Here is a 16979-nt window from a genome sequence, read left to right on the forward strand (position 1 = left end):
AAAGGATATTGAACATATCTGGATATAAAAATTAACTATAATCTTATTTTTAAAAAAGGAGGCATACATTTAGATTGTAGGATAAAACCCCCTCACAATGTGGGCTTTAGTAGGCCTATTAACCTATAGGACTAATGAGACTGTGGATTAAAAAATATAGCCCATCACAAGTGAGGTCAATATAAATGTCACAACTGAGTGGAGCAAGCTAAACACAGTATAAATATCTACAGTGTAAATATTGTCTAAAATGTACACAACACTGCCTAATGTTATCTAGTGATCTCAGGGCAGGACGGGGGCAGCCTATAGTCAGCGGGGATGTGTCATTTTGCCTGTTTCAAGAGCTGTAAAGGGAGACTGAGCTGAGCGTGTTTGCCTGCTTTGGCACTTCACTATATAGACTGAAGAGTCTTTCTTTAACACCGCCCGCCGCACAAAGGCAGCGATTGTTTGGAAAGCACGGTGGGGCAGCTAAACGTTTGAAGACTGCGAAGCAAAAAGGTCAAAATGTTTATATTATTTTTAAAAAGGGAGGTGCTGAGATCTCCTTTCCGCCTGATTGGCCGAACTTGACAGTGATTGACGTGCATCCATGGCAACCGGGCAGCCAATCTGCCAAGTCCAATAGGAAATCATCGGAGGGGGCTTGACTGTCTTTTTCTCCCCCCTTGAAAAATACATCTCGGCTCCGGCTTTAATTCTTTCGTAGGCTACTTTCAATCCCAGCCTACCTTGAAAAATACATCGCTGCTCCGGTTTTAATTTTCTTGCACCTTCAGCCCTTTGCCTGCCAAGTTTGCCAAGCGCGAGGATGCGGTAGCCGGCCCCCACGCAGCATCGTTCCTTCCTCCGCGGCGCTTGGTGTTTGCGTTTTTCACGGCTGGTCAGGCGACTGGTTCGGTAACTTTGGGATTGCCTTGTTTTTTTGGGGTGTCTTGGATTGCCTTGGCGCACGGAAAGAAGACGCGGAGGACTCGACGCGGAGGAGAGAGAGAGAGAGAGAGAGGAGAAAGGAGGGGGAGAGGGAAACACAGGAGAAGCCTCCATGTTTCAGCTGCCCATCTTGAATTTCAGCCCCCAGCAGGTCGCCGGGGTCTGCGAGACTCTGGAGGAGAGCGGGGACGTCGAGCGCCTCGGCCGCTTCCTCTGGTCGCTTCCCGTAGCGCCAGCGGCCTGCGAGGTCCTCAACAAGAACGAGTCGGTGTTGAGGGCCCGGGCCGTCGTCGCCTTCCACACCGGCAATTTCCGTGAACTTTACCACATCCTGGAGAACCACAAGTTCACCAAAGAGTCGCACACGAAGCTGCAGGCGCTCTGGCTCGAAGCGCACTACCAGGAGGCTGAGAAGCTGCGGGGACGCCCGCTGGGGCCGGTGGACAAATACAGGGTGCGGAAGAAGTTCCCCTTACCCAGAACCATCTGGGATGGAGAGCAGAAAACCCACTGCTTCAAGGAGAGAACCCGGCACTTGTTAAGAGAATGGTATTTGCAGGATCCCTACCCGAACCCCAGTAAAAAGAGGGAGCTTGCACAGGCTACTGGACTTACACCCACACAAGTAGGAAACTGGTTCAAAAATCGCAGACAAAGAGACAGAGCGGCGGCTGCGAAGAACAGGTGAGCTGCATGCATCTCGTGGATGGTTTCTGATCATGATACCTGCAGCAGTAAACAAACAATTTGGTCACAGTAGAGATGAAAAACACCCTGTATCCGGACTCGATCTATGCACCATGTGTTTTAATATACACATTCATTTTAATATAAAAAAAACAGGCCGTAACCCACGCTGCTTGGAGCCTTTCGATTCTGTCATTTCTCCGAATACACAATCATCCTGTAATCCCCAAATCAGAGGGCTTTATCTTTTGTAATAAATGCTGCTCACAGTGTCTATAATGAAATTATATTTTAAGGGGATTGAAATGCAGAAAATGTGCAGCCAGTAAGAGTGACAATAAAAAAAATATTTGGAGAGCAAATAGATTATTGGGAGAACAAAGCTCTGGATAAATGGTTTCACTCGTAATTGTTGTGAATAGGATTAAAACCAATACTGGAGAGCAACATTCAGGCTAACGCGGGCATTCGAGCTACATTAATATGCTGTTTTATGCTTATTTGATTGTTATTACACACTGGTAGGCAAGTGGCTCTGTCACATTATTTTATTTTAAACGCTAATGCGATAATTGCTAAGTCCAATTGTCGTCACTCTGTTGAAAGGCCTGTTTGCAGCGTGGGTCGAGGTCACACTTGTGTAGTGGTCATTATTAATGTAGTTAAAATAGCCTATAATTTTCCAGTGGGTACTGACATGAATGGTGTGAGCTATACATTCATTAGTGAGACCATTTGAAAACTACAGGTCTATCTATGGTCTTGTTGTGGAAATCTAAAATTGATAATTGATAATTGATAACATAACAGTGCTATTTGTTTTTATTAAGGATATTTTCAACAATGCACACCCCACCAAAAATGGCAATTTTTGCTAATTTGATTTTATAATGTGAATGTGAAAGTGAAAATGACAAAAAACAATATCATGGTTTGAAACAGTCCAATTTCTTTCATTACTTTTGTTTCAGGAAATTTTTTAGACATTCAATATTTTTTTTTTTTTAGAAAAACAGCAGGAAATGCATCTACAAAATAAAATGACCATCAGTTCAAGAACCTCATAGGAAGAAACTGTTGTGCAACTAGATTATTTTCTCATCCTTTTTTTCAAACATTTGTCGGGGGGGGGGGGGGGGGGGGGGGGGGGCACACTCATTTTGGCAACACTGAAAAGACTAAACGCCCTGCACTGTAGCCGTTTTCACGCCATGTTGTCCCTCTGTCTGTCAGGCTCCAGCAGCAGGTCCTGTCCGGCGGCTCGGTTCGATCCCTGGCGGACGAGGACGGCACCGTGGACCGCTTGGGGAACTCGTCCAGTCCGGAGGCCAGTCTCTCCAGCAAAGCAGCCGCCTCGGCCATCTCCATCACCTCCAGCGACAGTGAATGTGACATCTGACGGGCAGATCGAGGGTGTTGATGAATTAAAGAGGGATACGAGTGAAAGACAATCTAATAAAACAAGTCATAGTGCCTGCGTTGAGTTAAAAAAAAAAAAAAACACATACACACATACACAGACACATACAAACTGATATTGACTGATATTTGACGGCTGCCAAAACATGAGGGGATGTGATCTGACTGCCCGTCCTTATCCTTTTAGACCTACTATACTTTTGTTTGCGTTTTACCCACGTGTGGATAACTGAACTTAATACGGACGAATCATATTTCACGGACTAATAAACCAACGCCCCGAGATGAAACGTAAAAAAGAAGAAAGATTTAAAAAAAAAAAAAAAAAAAAAAAAAAAAAAAAGGAAAAGGGATGAATGCATCCGAGCGCCTATAACCTGCTGTTCTCTGTGGGTATTTCATGTTGAAAAAGAACTGTGATATTTTTACTTTACTTTCAAAGTTTTATAAATAATGTTTATTTGCCTATTTAAAACGATCTGCTCTGTCTCTTCGAATTTCATATTCATTTGCTTGGTGTTTTTAATACTTACCTTGTACACAGGTGAACCTGTTGAGCATGCGCGCTTTAGTGAAAATGTGTTTCCGTAAAAGAAAAAAAAAAGTAAAGATAACTTAATAAAATAATTGTTGATGAAGAGAGTATAAATTTTAATTTTTTTTTTTTTTTTGCATTGTCGTGTGGAAAAAAAAGACACAAAGTGATCAATAAAATTGGAAAATATTAATATTGTTATATAAAATCCTCTTGGCTGTTTTCATGAAGAGAAAACTTTTCGTGATATCACACCGCTATATTCCCTGACACGTTTTAGAGCGAGGCCTAATTGGCCAACACGCTTGGTGTCCTGTAACGCAGGGTGACAGCGAGAGGTCACGGAGAGGCCGACTCACTAACCCGGATGATCTGCGAGAGAGCTCATACAGATCAAAACACAGCAGATTGTGGAAATGAGCTTTAGACGATAGAGAAACAGGCATCTTAAGTCGTGCAAGTGTCCATTTTCCCAAGACAGTGTGGTCTAGTAATCAGCAGCACGGTGCAAATGCATCTCTGCAACGAACATAAATAAAAAAGGGTTACAGCCCCCCTCATGACAGGTTTATTATGGCTAAATCAGTATCATGTTTTGTTGAATTTGTGTAGCGCTAATGCACAAATATAGCATTATCTTACAATTACAAATTATGGGCTATCTGTTTATTTCATAGATTATTTTTTCATTTAAATTGAAAACAGGTTTATGTTTTCTGCTCGATTTAGCAGTCTAACTCCTTCAATGTAATTTCACACTATAGAGAATTAGCCTAACACAATATAACAGCTACTACTCTCCTCTAGTGCTATAGCCTAAAGCTATTATATTTTCTGCAACAGGTAATTTTTGACTAACATAGATATTTACTTATTTTTGCAGCATCCTTCGAAATTTAAATCTGGGATTATAAAATCCTTCTCCGGGGTGAAAACAATATCAGTAAAATATATTTATCTGCACAGAGTAGTAAACATTTCAACTGGACTAAGAGACTTAAAACCAGAACAAATTGCTCACTGCTAAGCCCATGTGTAGTGACAACCGGGATAAAGCAAAGTGAGCAAAAGCAGACAAAAGCAGAAGTTAAAGTTGAGCTTTTCCGACTGATGGGACAGACACCTGGTTCCCTCCTATTTGCAATTAATGAGGCAACAGTAACTTCTTAAACAGACAAAAGTCTGTCAGCTGGAACAACACAGAGGCTAAATCTGTATGGAGAGAGAGGAAACAAGTGAAGGGAAATAAATGGGGTTGGGAGGCTTTTTTTTTTTCTTTCTTTCTTTCTTTTTTTTTTACTTTTGCTGCCTCTCTTTCAAGACACGGGGACAAAATGGCTGAATATTTCCGTTTCTATTGAAAATAAGGACGACCGGGGGACTAGATGAAAAAGTCTTTCTCGCAGTCAATAAGGTTGTCAAACTGGTCAGCGGTAATCAGTGCTAATGATGGTCCCGGTCCCTGCTCAGACAAAAGGGGCCCTGCCGCTGTTTTGTGAAGGGAAGCGACCGCGGTCCCTCTCCAAAGAAAAGACTCCTGTGAGGGTAGTCTGGGGCACGGAAATCACAACTTTAGTGTGTGTGTGTGTGTGTGTGTGAGAGAGAGAGAGAGAGAGAGAGTGTGTGTGTGTGTGTGTGTGTGTGTGTGAGAGAGAGTGCGTGCGCGTGTGCGCGCAGTATAGCGTGAGCTCATGGCTTGGCCTATTAAAAGGATTTAATTACCAGTTGATTGTTTTCTTACTCGTAGTAGCCTGCTCACAAGCTCAGCACATTGACTGAACGTCCGTAATTTCATAAATTATTTAGCAGGCTATAGTTTGTGGGCTGCTGTAAATCAATTAAAATGCCTCATCTTTTTTTTTTTTTTTTTATTATTACTAACCTAACCTTGGCAAACATCTCATCTTATATCTCAGTATGGTGTGCAGAACTTGTGCAAATTTTTAATCTTCAGACTATCTGACAAGTTAAGGTTTGTTAGATAAGTGCTGTTAACTTGTGTAAGTAGATGCTCTATCAGCTTTGGTTATGACAAGTTGAAGGGCGCGCTGCAGCCTTCACTATACGTCTTCATTGTGATTGAATCTGTCAACCTCGCCCTGTGTGCAGTCACTCTGGAGCGCGCTATACTTTGTTAAATGACTTCATGTATGACAACTGGCTGTCTGCAGAACTGCTGCATCTGAATGAAGTGGAGCCGTATGCGAAGCTATTTTTGATAAAGACACAAACTGGTTAAAAACTTTATAATGTAGGCTTAAACTAAAATGCTGTAGGTGCCTTAATAACCTATGAGTTTATTATATTATATATAATAAGACTATAGACTACAGGTCGTAAATCCTTCCACCACTAGCACTAATTAATACTTTTTATTATTAATAACAATAATGATAATAACAGTAACGATTATGTAGCCTACATTTGATTTGATAAATTGATTATAGCTAGGTCTAGGTACAAGAAGGAGCATTAAAAACTAATAAGTGAATAAATAAATAAATTTAAAAAAAAACATAAACATTATGCATTTACTCTCATGTTTTAGCAATCTGTAGATGACTGAACTGCTACATCACCAGAAAGCATTGTTTCATTGCTAAGACTGTGAACTCTCTAACCAGAGGAAGGATAAAATGGAGCTATAAGGTGATGTATGTGCATTTTTTGAAATATACTACAGGGAGGAGACAGACCGAAGGTCACGGATAATGTACAGGCGGTTAAAAAACGCTCCATCTGTCTCCCCTCTTGAGCTGCCACACCAAACAAGGTGAACACAACACTTGTGTAAAAGTGAATAGATGCCCCCTCTTTTTTTTTTCTTTAAATAAACGGGTTCAGGTTTTTCTCCAGTTTCACATTGTGATTGTGGACGGAAGAAACTTTGAAGTGTGATCTCTGCTAAAAAACCTACCATCATGTTGTTTTGTTATTCCAAACCAGCATTTACCTCGGCTCTGTGCTGTGCTCTCTGGCTCGTCAGCCTGCTGTCTCTGTCATATGAATTTAATTATTTAAAATCATGACAATCTATGACAGTGGACTATAAGAGCCGATTAAGGACCCAACCTTGATAGGAACCCGTATTAGAGGTCGTTCACCTGTAGAACCTGCTGCCTCGCACACCTGCTTTCTGTGCGTCAGGAAGTGTAAAATCAAATATGGCACTCATAGACTCACTCCAGAAGTTTGTATATGATGATGATATGCACAGTACCGGGGGCTTCAGAACACGCAGCGTCTACAAGTAGCTCGGCGTTTATCTCCCTGCGTGTGGAGGTACAGTGATATCACTTTGAACATGGAGAGAAACCAGTTAGATATACGAGTTAAACTGGGCCCAGTGTTTTAATTTGTCTGCGGACTCCTTTACCTGCTGCGTCACTGTATCAAAAACGTTGCTTTTGAGCGTAATTTTGGGGTTTCGCGGTTCGTTCAAAGAATGTACAGTAACATTTATTTTATTCATCTTGGAGAGGTATATGTTTGTTTTTAATCTTCTGATGCTCCTCCTTTGGTGGAATGTAACTGAAGACATTTACTCAAATGCAGTTTTGAGTATTGATTAACTGCACTTTAATTGAGTATTTCCATGATACTTAGCACCACTACATTTATCTGCCGGCCATTGTAGTTACTTTGCAGATTCAAATTATTAATAGCCTACAAAATACACCCAGTGTCCACTTCATTCGTGAACAATCTTCAATCCAGTACAACTGTTCTGCCATATAGTCTTCTTTTATGATGCCAGTAATGTTCAGTTTTTGGTCACACTGTCATTGAGGTGTTAATCAAGTAACATGATGTAGCACCGAGCTAGTAGTCAGTGTTGGTGTTGTACTGGACTGCTGTTATACTCAGAGGTGTTTCTGATATTCTGCCCCCCTCATGTATGTAAATGCAGAAAACCTCTCAAGGTAGCCTAGGTAATATAATCCAGTACAACACTAACCCAACCGTTACCTCAGTAAACATGATTGAATTTCACATTTATCCTACACAAAAACTGGACGTTATGCGCGCTGTAAAGACCCTGTTGTATGTTTTATGGCACATCTATTGTATTGGATTGCACTACATTGTACAGGTGTACCTAATAAATTGGCCACTGAGTGCCTGTAATGAACTGTTAAATACCCATGGAGCCTATTGTTGTATTGTTATGTTTACGTCAGTAAAAGATCTGAATACGTGTTGTTGATGATGATAATAATAATAATCATAATAATCATCATAATCATAATCATAATCGTACTATTATAATCCATTAGTATTGGATTTAAAGTGACATGCTCATGTTGTTAGATGTCAGTCGGGCTGGTCTGCAGCAGTGGAGGGCTGATACACTGATACTGTCACTCTGTCACATTTTCCCTCTCAACACGCTTCCTGAAGTGGTCGAGGTCACTCAGCAGGGGAAACTTGTCCTTTTCAGCAGGCTTTTTGTCCTCCCCCTTTTCGTTTTTCAACCAAAGCACTATATATATAAATATATATATTTTACCCCCATTGCTTGTTGTTTACAAGGTTAAACCAGAACTCACTGGGTGATCTTTTGATAAATTCACCATCAAAATAGTTTGGTTTCGAGGGCCAAAGAAATCAACAGCAGGCGTTTTTGTGTCTGCTCATTGTGCAAAGGCCATGAATTTATATCAGAAACATTCACTTAGAGCCGCTCCTCCCCTCAGTGTTTCCCAACCTTGGAAATACAGTTATTTCAAGGTTTATGTATCTGCTTTGTCACACGTTATTGTAACCTGGCTGATGTTTTTCTCCCCATCAGAGAGGCTTTCTCTTCAAGGAACAATCTCATTTATAGTAGCTGGCTGCTGCTCTGTGGGCTTCACAGGCTGCATCGCCATCACCATGAGCTGGAGACGGAAACTGCGTGATAGTGACGCCCCCTGGTGGCGGGGACTTCTGACATGGCTCTACATAAGAGATGTCACACGTTTCTGAAGCACTGGGGTATCTTTTCAACCCACAGCAAAATAAGATGAAGTTAGATATTAGCGGGCTATTTATTATATTTTTTTTCCTACAATTTTCACCAAACATATTGAGAGGCATCAGCACATAGGCACTGATGACTTAATACAATTTTAAGATCTGTGTCTTTGTTTCAGGTCCTCGTGATGGAACAAATAATTATTAAAAGATTAATGAATTAGATTTTTTTCATAAAAAGGACAAGGCAATGAATGCAAATTTCTCCATCCACTTAAAGAATAACTCACCAAAAAACCGTGCATTTATTTTCCCCACATTATATTTATTAATTTCCCTGCTTAGTTTATACTTTCTGTAAATGATATCTCTTACGTGGTGGCTTCAAGCTCAACACAGCTTTGTCAGAAAAATAATAAATCCCCTCATTTCATTTTCAACTAACTTTCATTAACTCTTAACATTTAAAGAGACAAAGAATAAGGAATAACATGACAACCTTAAAAGAAGATTATGAGTAGTTTGTGTGCAATTGTGTAATTTAGGCCCAGCTACTGCTGATCTGTTTGCATGGATCCACTCAGCCTCTGAATCAGCAGTGAGATGCTGCAGGAGATTTTTCTGCGCCGCGGACACACCCAGCTCTGCACCTGCAGCATGGCTGCACGCTCCACCTGATTTATCAATAATCTTCTTTATAATCAGATTTATAAGATCATGTCACGGGTCACGGCCGTGCCTCCAGTTTATTCCTTGTGTTTCTAGTATTTCCCGTTTTGCCCAGAGCTTCCTGTGCCCCCCTGTTGCGGATCAGCCTGCTCACCGAAACCCATCCACTCATCTAATCCACCTGTCATCCAGCCACGCTGCACATCCCTGCTGCAACCCTCACCTCCGTGCACCTTCACTCCCTGAGCGCGGACATGAACTCTTTAACCTTGAGTCCCTGTCCTGCGTTTGGCTTCCCCCGTTGATCGTGGGCAAACCCTGATGTGATTCTCTGACTTGGAGTCAATAAACCCTGTGTATAATCCCTTCTGTTTAGCTAACCCCATTAACGAGTTTGATTCTTTTCACACTTTGGCCATATCCTCGTTCCTCTGTTCTTCGAACCATTTGTACATAAATCCTCTAAAAACATTTTGGACGTGTGGCCAAAAGTATGCGGACGCTGTAATGTAGGACAGCTAAGCTCCAGCGGGGGTAGGTCTACCTCAAAGTCAATAATAAAACTGGGGGTTATCGCAAGATGTGATGTCATATAATTAAAATCACATGACTTATCAAATGTCCAATCGCAGATTAGAGAGGAGCAATCTTCAAACAGGAAGCATCCCATGAGAAGACCATGCGTCCATCTTACGACCATACATCGTGGGTGAAGGCCACCCAAAGGTCAGTGTGTTGCCTCAAGGTTTGATGTATTGTCTTCAAATCTGCGTGTTAGTGATTTAAAAACATTTTAAACATTTCAACGGTTTAACATTTTAACATTGCAATTCACAGCAGGTTGATGAATATCTGTGCTTTTAATTCTGCTTTCCCTCCATGACAGGCCACTTAATGTCTTTCTAATGAATTCTTCAAACTATTATAGCCTATTGTTTGTGTGATATTTAACATCCACACCTATAAGCCCAGGTTTTGTAACAGCAACATTGTAAGTGATAAAATTACTGACGGTGGGATTGCACGTTTGACCTTGAGTGTAACTGCAAAGTTTTTAATTACATTAAGTAAATACGAATTAAGATGATTTTACAGTTCTGGTCAAAATTATAGAATTTCAAGTATGGCTACAAAACTCAAAATATCTTCAGATGAAATGAACCAATTTTGTATAACCGAAATATTTTAATAAAATGTCCAAGGTTACTAAACATAAGAACAAAAAAAAACTTGCATAACTGTGAAATAATAGGATACAAACACAAGATATACTCCATACACAATTATTGGCAACTTAAATTAGTTCCTCAGTCAAAAGAACAAATAAAAGACTGTACCATACTCAACACACCAAACCAATAGGGCTCCATGGGCAAAGGCCAAGGATGCCACTATTGAAGGAAAGGCACAAAAATGCAAGACTAATGTTTGAAAAAAAAACCTTTCATAGATAAGCTACCGTCTTTTTGGGATGTTTTACAGACAGATGAAACCAAAGAAGAGCTCTTTGTGAATGCAATGCATGTTTTGTTAGTGACAACATGAAACCCATGAGGAAAAGACAACCGTACCTACAGTAAAACATGGCGGAGGTTCTATCACGCTGTGGGGCTGCTGTGCTGCCTCTGGTACTTGAGGCACTGAATGCATCAAAAGAATGATGAAATCAGAAGATTACCAAGGCATTTCAGAGCGAAATGTGTTACCCAGTATCAGAGAAATTGTTTGAGGCGAAGGTCTTGGGTCTTTCAGTGGGACAGCGGTTGCACACATCCAGCAAGCACAAAAGAATGGTTGATGGAGTGTTTTAAACTGGGCAGCAATGACTCCCATTGAAAACCTGAAATCAGTCATTGCAAGAAGGACTCCTGCACACTTAAAAAGAGCTTGAATGCATAGCAAGTGGCAGAAACTAAAGGTCAAGAAGCTTCTAGATGGTGACAAGAAACATTTAGGTTGCGCACCATTTATTGCCAAAGGTTCTGCAGCCAAGTATCAGTCAAGAGTACCAATAACTGTGTCTGGGGTACAGTTTGGGTTTGTATTATTTGACTTCCATGCAAGTTTTGTTTGTTTTTTTTTCTTTTGGTCAGCAACCTTGAATATTTTGTCAAAATATTCTGATTGTACAAAAGTGGTTCATTTGCATTTATTTCTGAAGATATTCTGAATTTTGTATTTGAAATTCAGGGATGTCAGTGAGCCTTTAACAATCTTTTCAATGTCCCACATTTTGGACAGAACTTGTCAGCAAGAGCACTGATTCATGTGAAATCTGCATTTTCTCTTTTGGTTTGATTAGGACACATCCTAGGGATTTCAGTGTGCTATTGATACTGGATTTAATTAATAAAACAATGACCATATATTAAGTCTATTTGCTGCTGTAACGTATTCACTGCTTCTCAGAAGGTTGCAGAGATGTGGTCCCATTCAGCAACAAGATCAATGGGACATTTTCATGATAAAAAAAGAAATGGCCTCCCTCAGACTGTTGCCACAAAGTTGGAGGTAAAGTTGCCATCTGTGCTGCTGCATTTAAACCTAAATCTACCTCTTTCTATTCTCTACTATTTCTGAAGCTTTGACACAAGGCAGGGTCTATACAAGCAGTTAAAAAAACCTCAAAATTCAATACAGCACACTCATAGCTGCTCCATCTTCCAAATCCCTTTAGGTCCACTCATTGATCATGTGGAACCGCCACTAATTCATATACTGATTTTTTTTTTTTTTTGCAGGTTAGGCCTATAACTACAGGAGAGATCTCTAATGGTGATTGATCGACCCCGTTTAGCTCTGCTGTAAATCAAGTCGCGCCTCGTACGAAGTGAAGTCAGTCAGTGTTCATATCACCAGGCTGCTGCAGACAAGTGGCCTTAGTTTCGGCGCCTGTAACAAATATATGATGGACATATGATCAGTCCATGTCGTGTTCGCAGAGAGAGACGGTATGGACGGTGCTGAGGCAAAGTGAGAGACTGGTGAGTCTTAAAGAAGCGACAATAACCACATTTCAGAAACACGCCTCTGGAGCAAAGAGACTGTATTCAAACTCTAATTTGAAGTTAGCAGTGAAATGTAAATATGTCTCAGTAAGTAATCACTGAAGATTTCCCTTGTTGATGTTCAGATGTATTTTATTGTTTTTCCTCTATGTTATGTGTTATGTGGGCTTTAATAAGTCTTCTGTAATATAATCTGTTATGTCCAATATATATAGGCCTATCATTATTTAGAATATTAATTATTGATATATGTAACTATTTTAATATTGTAGTGGATCCAGAAGCAGGGGTGGATTCATCTGTTAAGGGGCCTTGGTGCAAGAATGAGCTCTGTTGGTCCCTATACTCCCCATCCCCAAGTTACGATACAATTCATTTAGGAACACGTACACATACTATCAGCTGAAATGTAAAAGGTGTAGGCCTTTACATGTCACAGTAGGAGGACAACAGGTGTGAATGAATCAATGTTTCACTGTCATAGCTGCCTGGGACACTTAATGGCACAGCTGTCATTTATGTTATTAATAACACCTTTGCTTTTCCTGCTACGACAAGTCAGAATGTCATTTGTGACAAACAAGACAGGAGCTCAAGATCAGGTTAGTGTAAAATGCATCTTAAAGCCCTTGCTTTAGATTATGTTTTTATTGTCCAACAAATTTGCAAATAATCAAATTAACACAAACTAATTGGCTCACTGGGAACCTGGGTTCCTTGGGGCCCCTAACGGTTTTGGGTCCCAAGCCAGTTTCCTACTTTGCCTGGTTGGTAATCAACTCTTGACCAAATGTTGCAATATAAATACAACTGGTAAGATTCAAGTGATGCATTATATTTTATAAGCTGATGTTTTTGTATCTACATTGCAGAGTAAAAACATATTTGAAATGTACGCCTCCATATGAGTAAAAATATAAGTTCTACTACTAAAAAGTCAGTACTCGGTGCTTTGTACTTCTCAGGTGTCATGGAGATAAGAGTAAACACTGAAGTGCCAGAAGTTACAACCGAAACCCCGACTGAAAATAGAGTAAGTGTTGTGATTTCTCAGTGGTCAGTGAGTGATGTTCAGCATTTGGCCACTAGATGGAGACAGTGACTGAAGAAAGACACGGCCTAAATAAGCCTTTAAATGTTTTATCCTGATATGAGTGGAAACCTGTCTTTCTCATTTATTCCATAGCTCATTCAGGAACATTTAAACACCTTCCTCCTGAACTAAAAACCTGTGGCCTCTTATGGAAGTCTTAAATTATTTATATTGCTTTACACCAACAATGGATCTGTTGAAACTGAACTAGAGAATTACTGTAAAACACAGAGGCAGTTTTTCAAGACTGAAAATTCTTCCACTTTTTTTTTTTTTTTTAACCTTTTGAAGGCACCTTTCTCTTTGTTAAACGTGGCTGTAAGGATTAATTATGTACATTACCTTTCTTTAAAAAACCTTAGTGAAATTCAATCATCCTCAGGGAAAATAAACCTTAAAAATTGACTAACTTTTCAAATGCTATGAAAATAAATCTTTTTGTTGTTTGTATCCCTCAGTGCCCACATCTCTCACACATATAAGCTGCAGAATTCACATTTTTAATGAATATGAAAGTGTTTTTCGTAGATCAAAAAATAACTCACTTTCAAGAAAAAAAAGACCATTCACTTTAAAACATCTGTATTTGTAGTATTGGCTCTTTGCCACAAGATGGTGCACACGAGTCATGATATAAAGGAAACAACTGTGGAGCTCTACAGCCTCAGGCTTTGAGACCTCAGTCCTGTTTCTGAACATTAGTAGATAATAAACCATGTGCACTAAAAGGCCTCAGAGAGCATTACTTTTAATGGCTGTTTTTATTCAAATAAAAACAGAGGTTTCTCTCAGAAGACAAGTTTTTTTTTTTACATCCAATAGCAGCTTTTCTCAGTCCTCTGTGTAATGAGCGATTGGTTCATCCAGAGAAAGAATAATTACAACTGTGAAAAAAAGAACAGTTTAAATAAAGTTTTTGACCAAAACAAACCACAGTTACACTCCCAGCGAGTTTTGACCCAAGTGTAAATGAGGGTACAGCATTACTGAGTGGAGAGTGTGAATGTACATGTGTAAGAAAGTGTTGAAGCAGGGCAAGGGTACCAGTTGGGATTTTAAGGGTCTATATTTAAACTCTCTGGTCTCCAGTTTCTGCAGCTGTCGCCAAGTTTAAGTTCAGCACCTTGAGCCTTTCTCAGTCATGCTCTTGGGTCATAGTTATAAACCTGACAAACTCGGAGGCAGTGAAAGTGAAGCAGAGAATATCGCCTTTCTCTTGTTGTCTTGAAGCTTCAGAAAGTCAGAACTGGCTCATCAGCCGATCTTCTGAACCCGTAGTTAACTTCAGACCTCATGCACAGTGAAATGCGTCGAAAGGTTTTTGTCTGCATCCTCACCTCGTATCCTATTATCATCTACTTCCTTCCGTCTTTGGCTTCAGCCTCTGAGTTATTGTTGAGTTTGTTCTTTGCCCACCTCTAAGTGTCAATGAACTAAAATACCTGCCTAATTATCAGCTCATCCTTATCTCACACAGTGACACTACCTGCATGACTTTGCAAAGCATCACGCGATCATCATAATGTTGCCACACTTCCACTAAATAACTGAATTGCTTGACAGACTGTTTTGTTGTAGAGATTTTATAGGACCTTTATCTTTCTCGTTTTAATCTCACAAAATAACATAATTGAGAAATCAAGGATGTGAAAACTCATCATTTTTGTATTAATTTGTAACGATGATGCATCTACTCAATCCATCTTCATATGTATTTATTATAGAATTAATTGATCATTGCTGTAGAATCTGAATTTTCAAGCGGTCTGAAGGTTACTCTGCCACATCAAATTGTTTGTCATATATTTAGTGCCATATATTCTTACTATTTAGGACATGGTTCAAAAAACACTTTGTGTTAGAGGCATTATGGCATCATGGCCATATCAGATTTACCCCAGTTTCGGTTCAAATCTGCCTCCTTTCAGTAAATATTTTGTGTAAATATTGAATGAATAAAAAGGGCCCTATTTTTTTTTAACCTGCTGCAGTTTTCAGCTCCAAAAGCTCAGTAGCACCCACAAACAGATCAGAACCGATGGTATGCGTTTATAATGAAGAACAATTTGTAATTTATTTTGTCTCATCAGCAGATAGTGAAAACTTTAGACGTGACAACCACAAATCAACTTTTTCTACCCTTTTCATAAGAGGCAATGAAAAGCTTATCATCACCAAGAAACACAACAGGAATTTAATCAATTACTGTATGAAACGAGCTCCTTGATATAGAGTTATACTAAGCTACTATTGTAAATTACAGTCTCATGATGTTTTCACAGTTTCAAAGTTCTGCATTTGAGATACATACCAAAGCAACTGAAGAAGCTAACATTTGCATTGAAACTATTTTGATTTCTTTTTTCGGTTTGTGAATGTTATTCAGTGCTGTACCACATTGTTTTATCATTTCATAACCGGTTACACTGCTCAATCATTTGTTTTTTTTTATAGCATATGTTTCGACAAATGTATTGACCTGATTGTATCAAATGTTCATTGTGTGAGTTTTACTTTGAGCATTTTTTACAAGATTCATTGAGAAACTCATGAATATATTTTTTATAATGTTTTTACTTACTGTCAGTTTTCATATATGTACATGACATAAAGCGAGTAAACTCAACACCGCATAAGTGTTTTTCAGAGTGTGCTGAATGTAACTGTTCAATCTCTGACACTGATTTCAAGAAAAATATGTGACTTCTCTTCGGGTTTCTCTCCAGGAACTAGAAGTCTGACTGAAGACACGGCAAACAGGACAATGAGAAGGGTTCTTCTTTGATGGGTAAGTGACACCCAAAGGTTTTCCAGCTGTACCAATGCAGCTTTGATAAAGGCTTTTCGGTCCTTTTGGCAGAGTGAGATGACAACTCTCCTGTGCATAATTATAGCTGCCACATATGATAAACACGTTTCCCACATATGACAAATATCCTACTAATTTAGCACCCCGGCCTGTACTTTACAGTGCAGCAGTAAAACAATCATTCATTATGTAGACAGACAAGATAGATAGAAAGACTCTTTGACTGCTGAAGTAGCGCCTACTGTGCAGTGGCAGCTCTGTGCCTAATAACAGAGCTTAGCTGGCATACCAGAGCCGGTGGCACGTTGGTGTAGCGGTAACTCAGAGAGAGCCTGGTAATTACCACCGGCCGCTGACACCATGCCGCAAATGCACCAGTCAGCAGTGAGAGGACCAGTGGAGCATTTCCCCCTCCCTCTGCTTCCAGGATGATCTGGTGATCAGCCATGGCATACAAGTGGTTAGAGAGAAGAAAAAGAAAAAGTGCTTTCACCAAACAGCAGGGAGAGAAAGTTTACTCTCTTTACTACCTCTTTTTCCCTCTTACAGGATCATTCATAAACATCAGGGCTAGGCTTTTTCACACTTTGCCGTGAAACATCTAAATTATCTCTCTCTCTCTCTCTCTGCCCTCATCTTGGACACACTCGACTGGACCATAAGCACTCAATGAGGAGTCATGAAGGCTTTCTCTCAGGAGAGGCCCGCTGGAAAACATACTGCAGGGCCGGAATGGGAAGTTTATTTTGCTTGGTGCTTGCATATCTGAGGGATGTGGGGCTCTGCGCACAGAGGGCTGCAGGAGCACTCCAGTTTCTGCACAGACGAGTTCATCATTGCAGAACCCGCACCCCCCACCCCCCACCC

The 16979-nt window shown here is 40.1% G+C and overlaps 1 protein-coding gene across 1 annotated transcript; it reads left to right on the forward strand.

Moving 5' to 3' along the window:
* Nucleotides 1–449: 449 nt before the first annotated feature.
* six6a (SIX homeobox 6a) lies at nt 450–4016 on the forward strand. Its single transcript, XM_023398601.2, has 2 exons — nt 450–1620; nt 2857–4016. Exons 1-2 carry the CDS (start codon nt 1049–1051, stop codon nt 3020–3022), a joined length of 738 nt encoding a protein of 245 aa, XP_023254369.1. The 5' UTR covers nt 450–1048; the 3' UTR covers nt 3023–4016.
* Nucleotides 4017–16979: the final 12963 nt, after the last annotated feature.

Source organism: Seriola lalandi, unplaced genomic scaffold, assembly GCF_002814215.2.
Source record: "Seriola lalandi dorsalis isolate HSWRI2012SDOR001 ecotype SW California unplaced genomic scaffold, Sedor1 jcf7180002049666, whole genome shotgun sequence".
NCBI classification, from domain to species: Eukaryota; Metazoa; Chordata; class Actinopteri; order Carangiformes; family Carangidae; genus Seriola; species Seriola lalandi.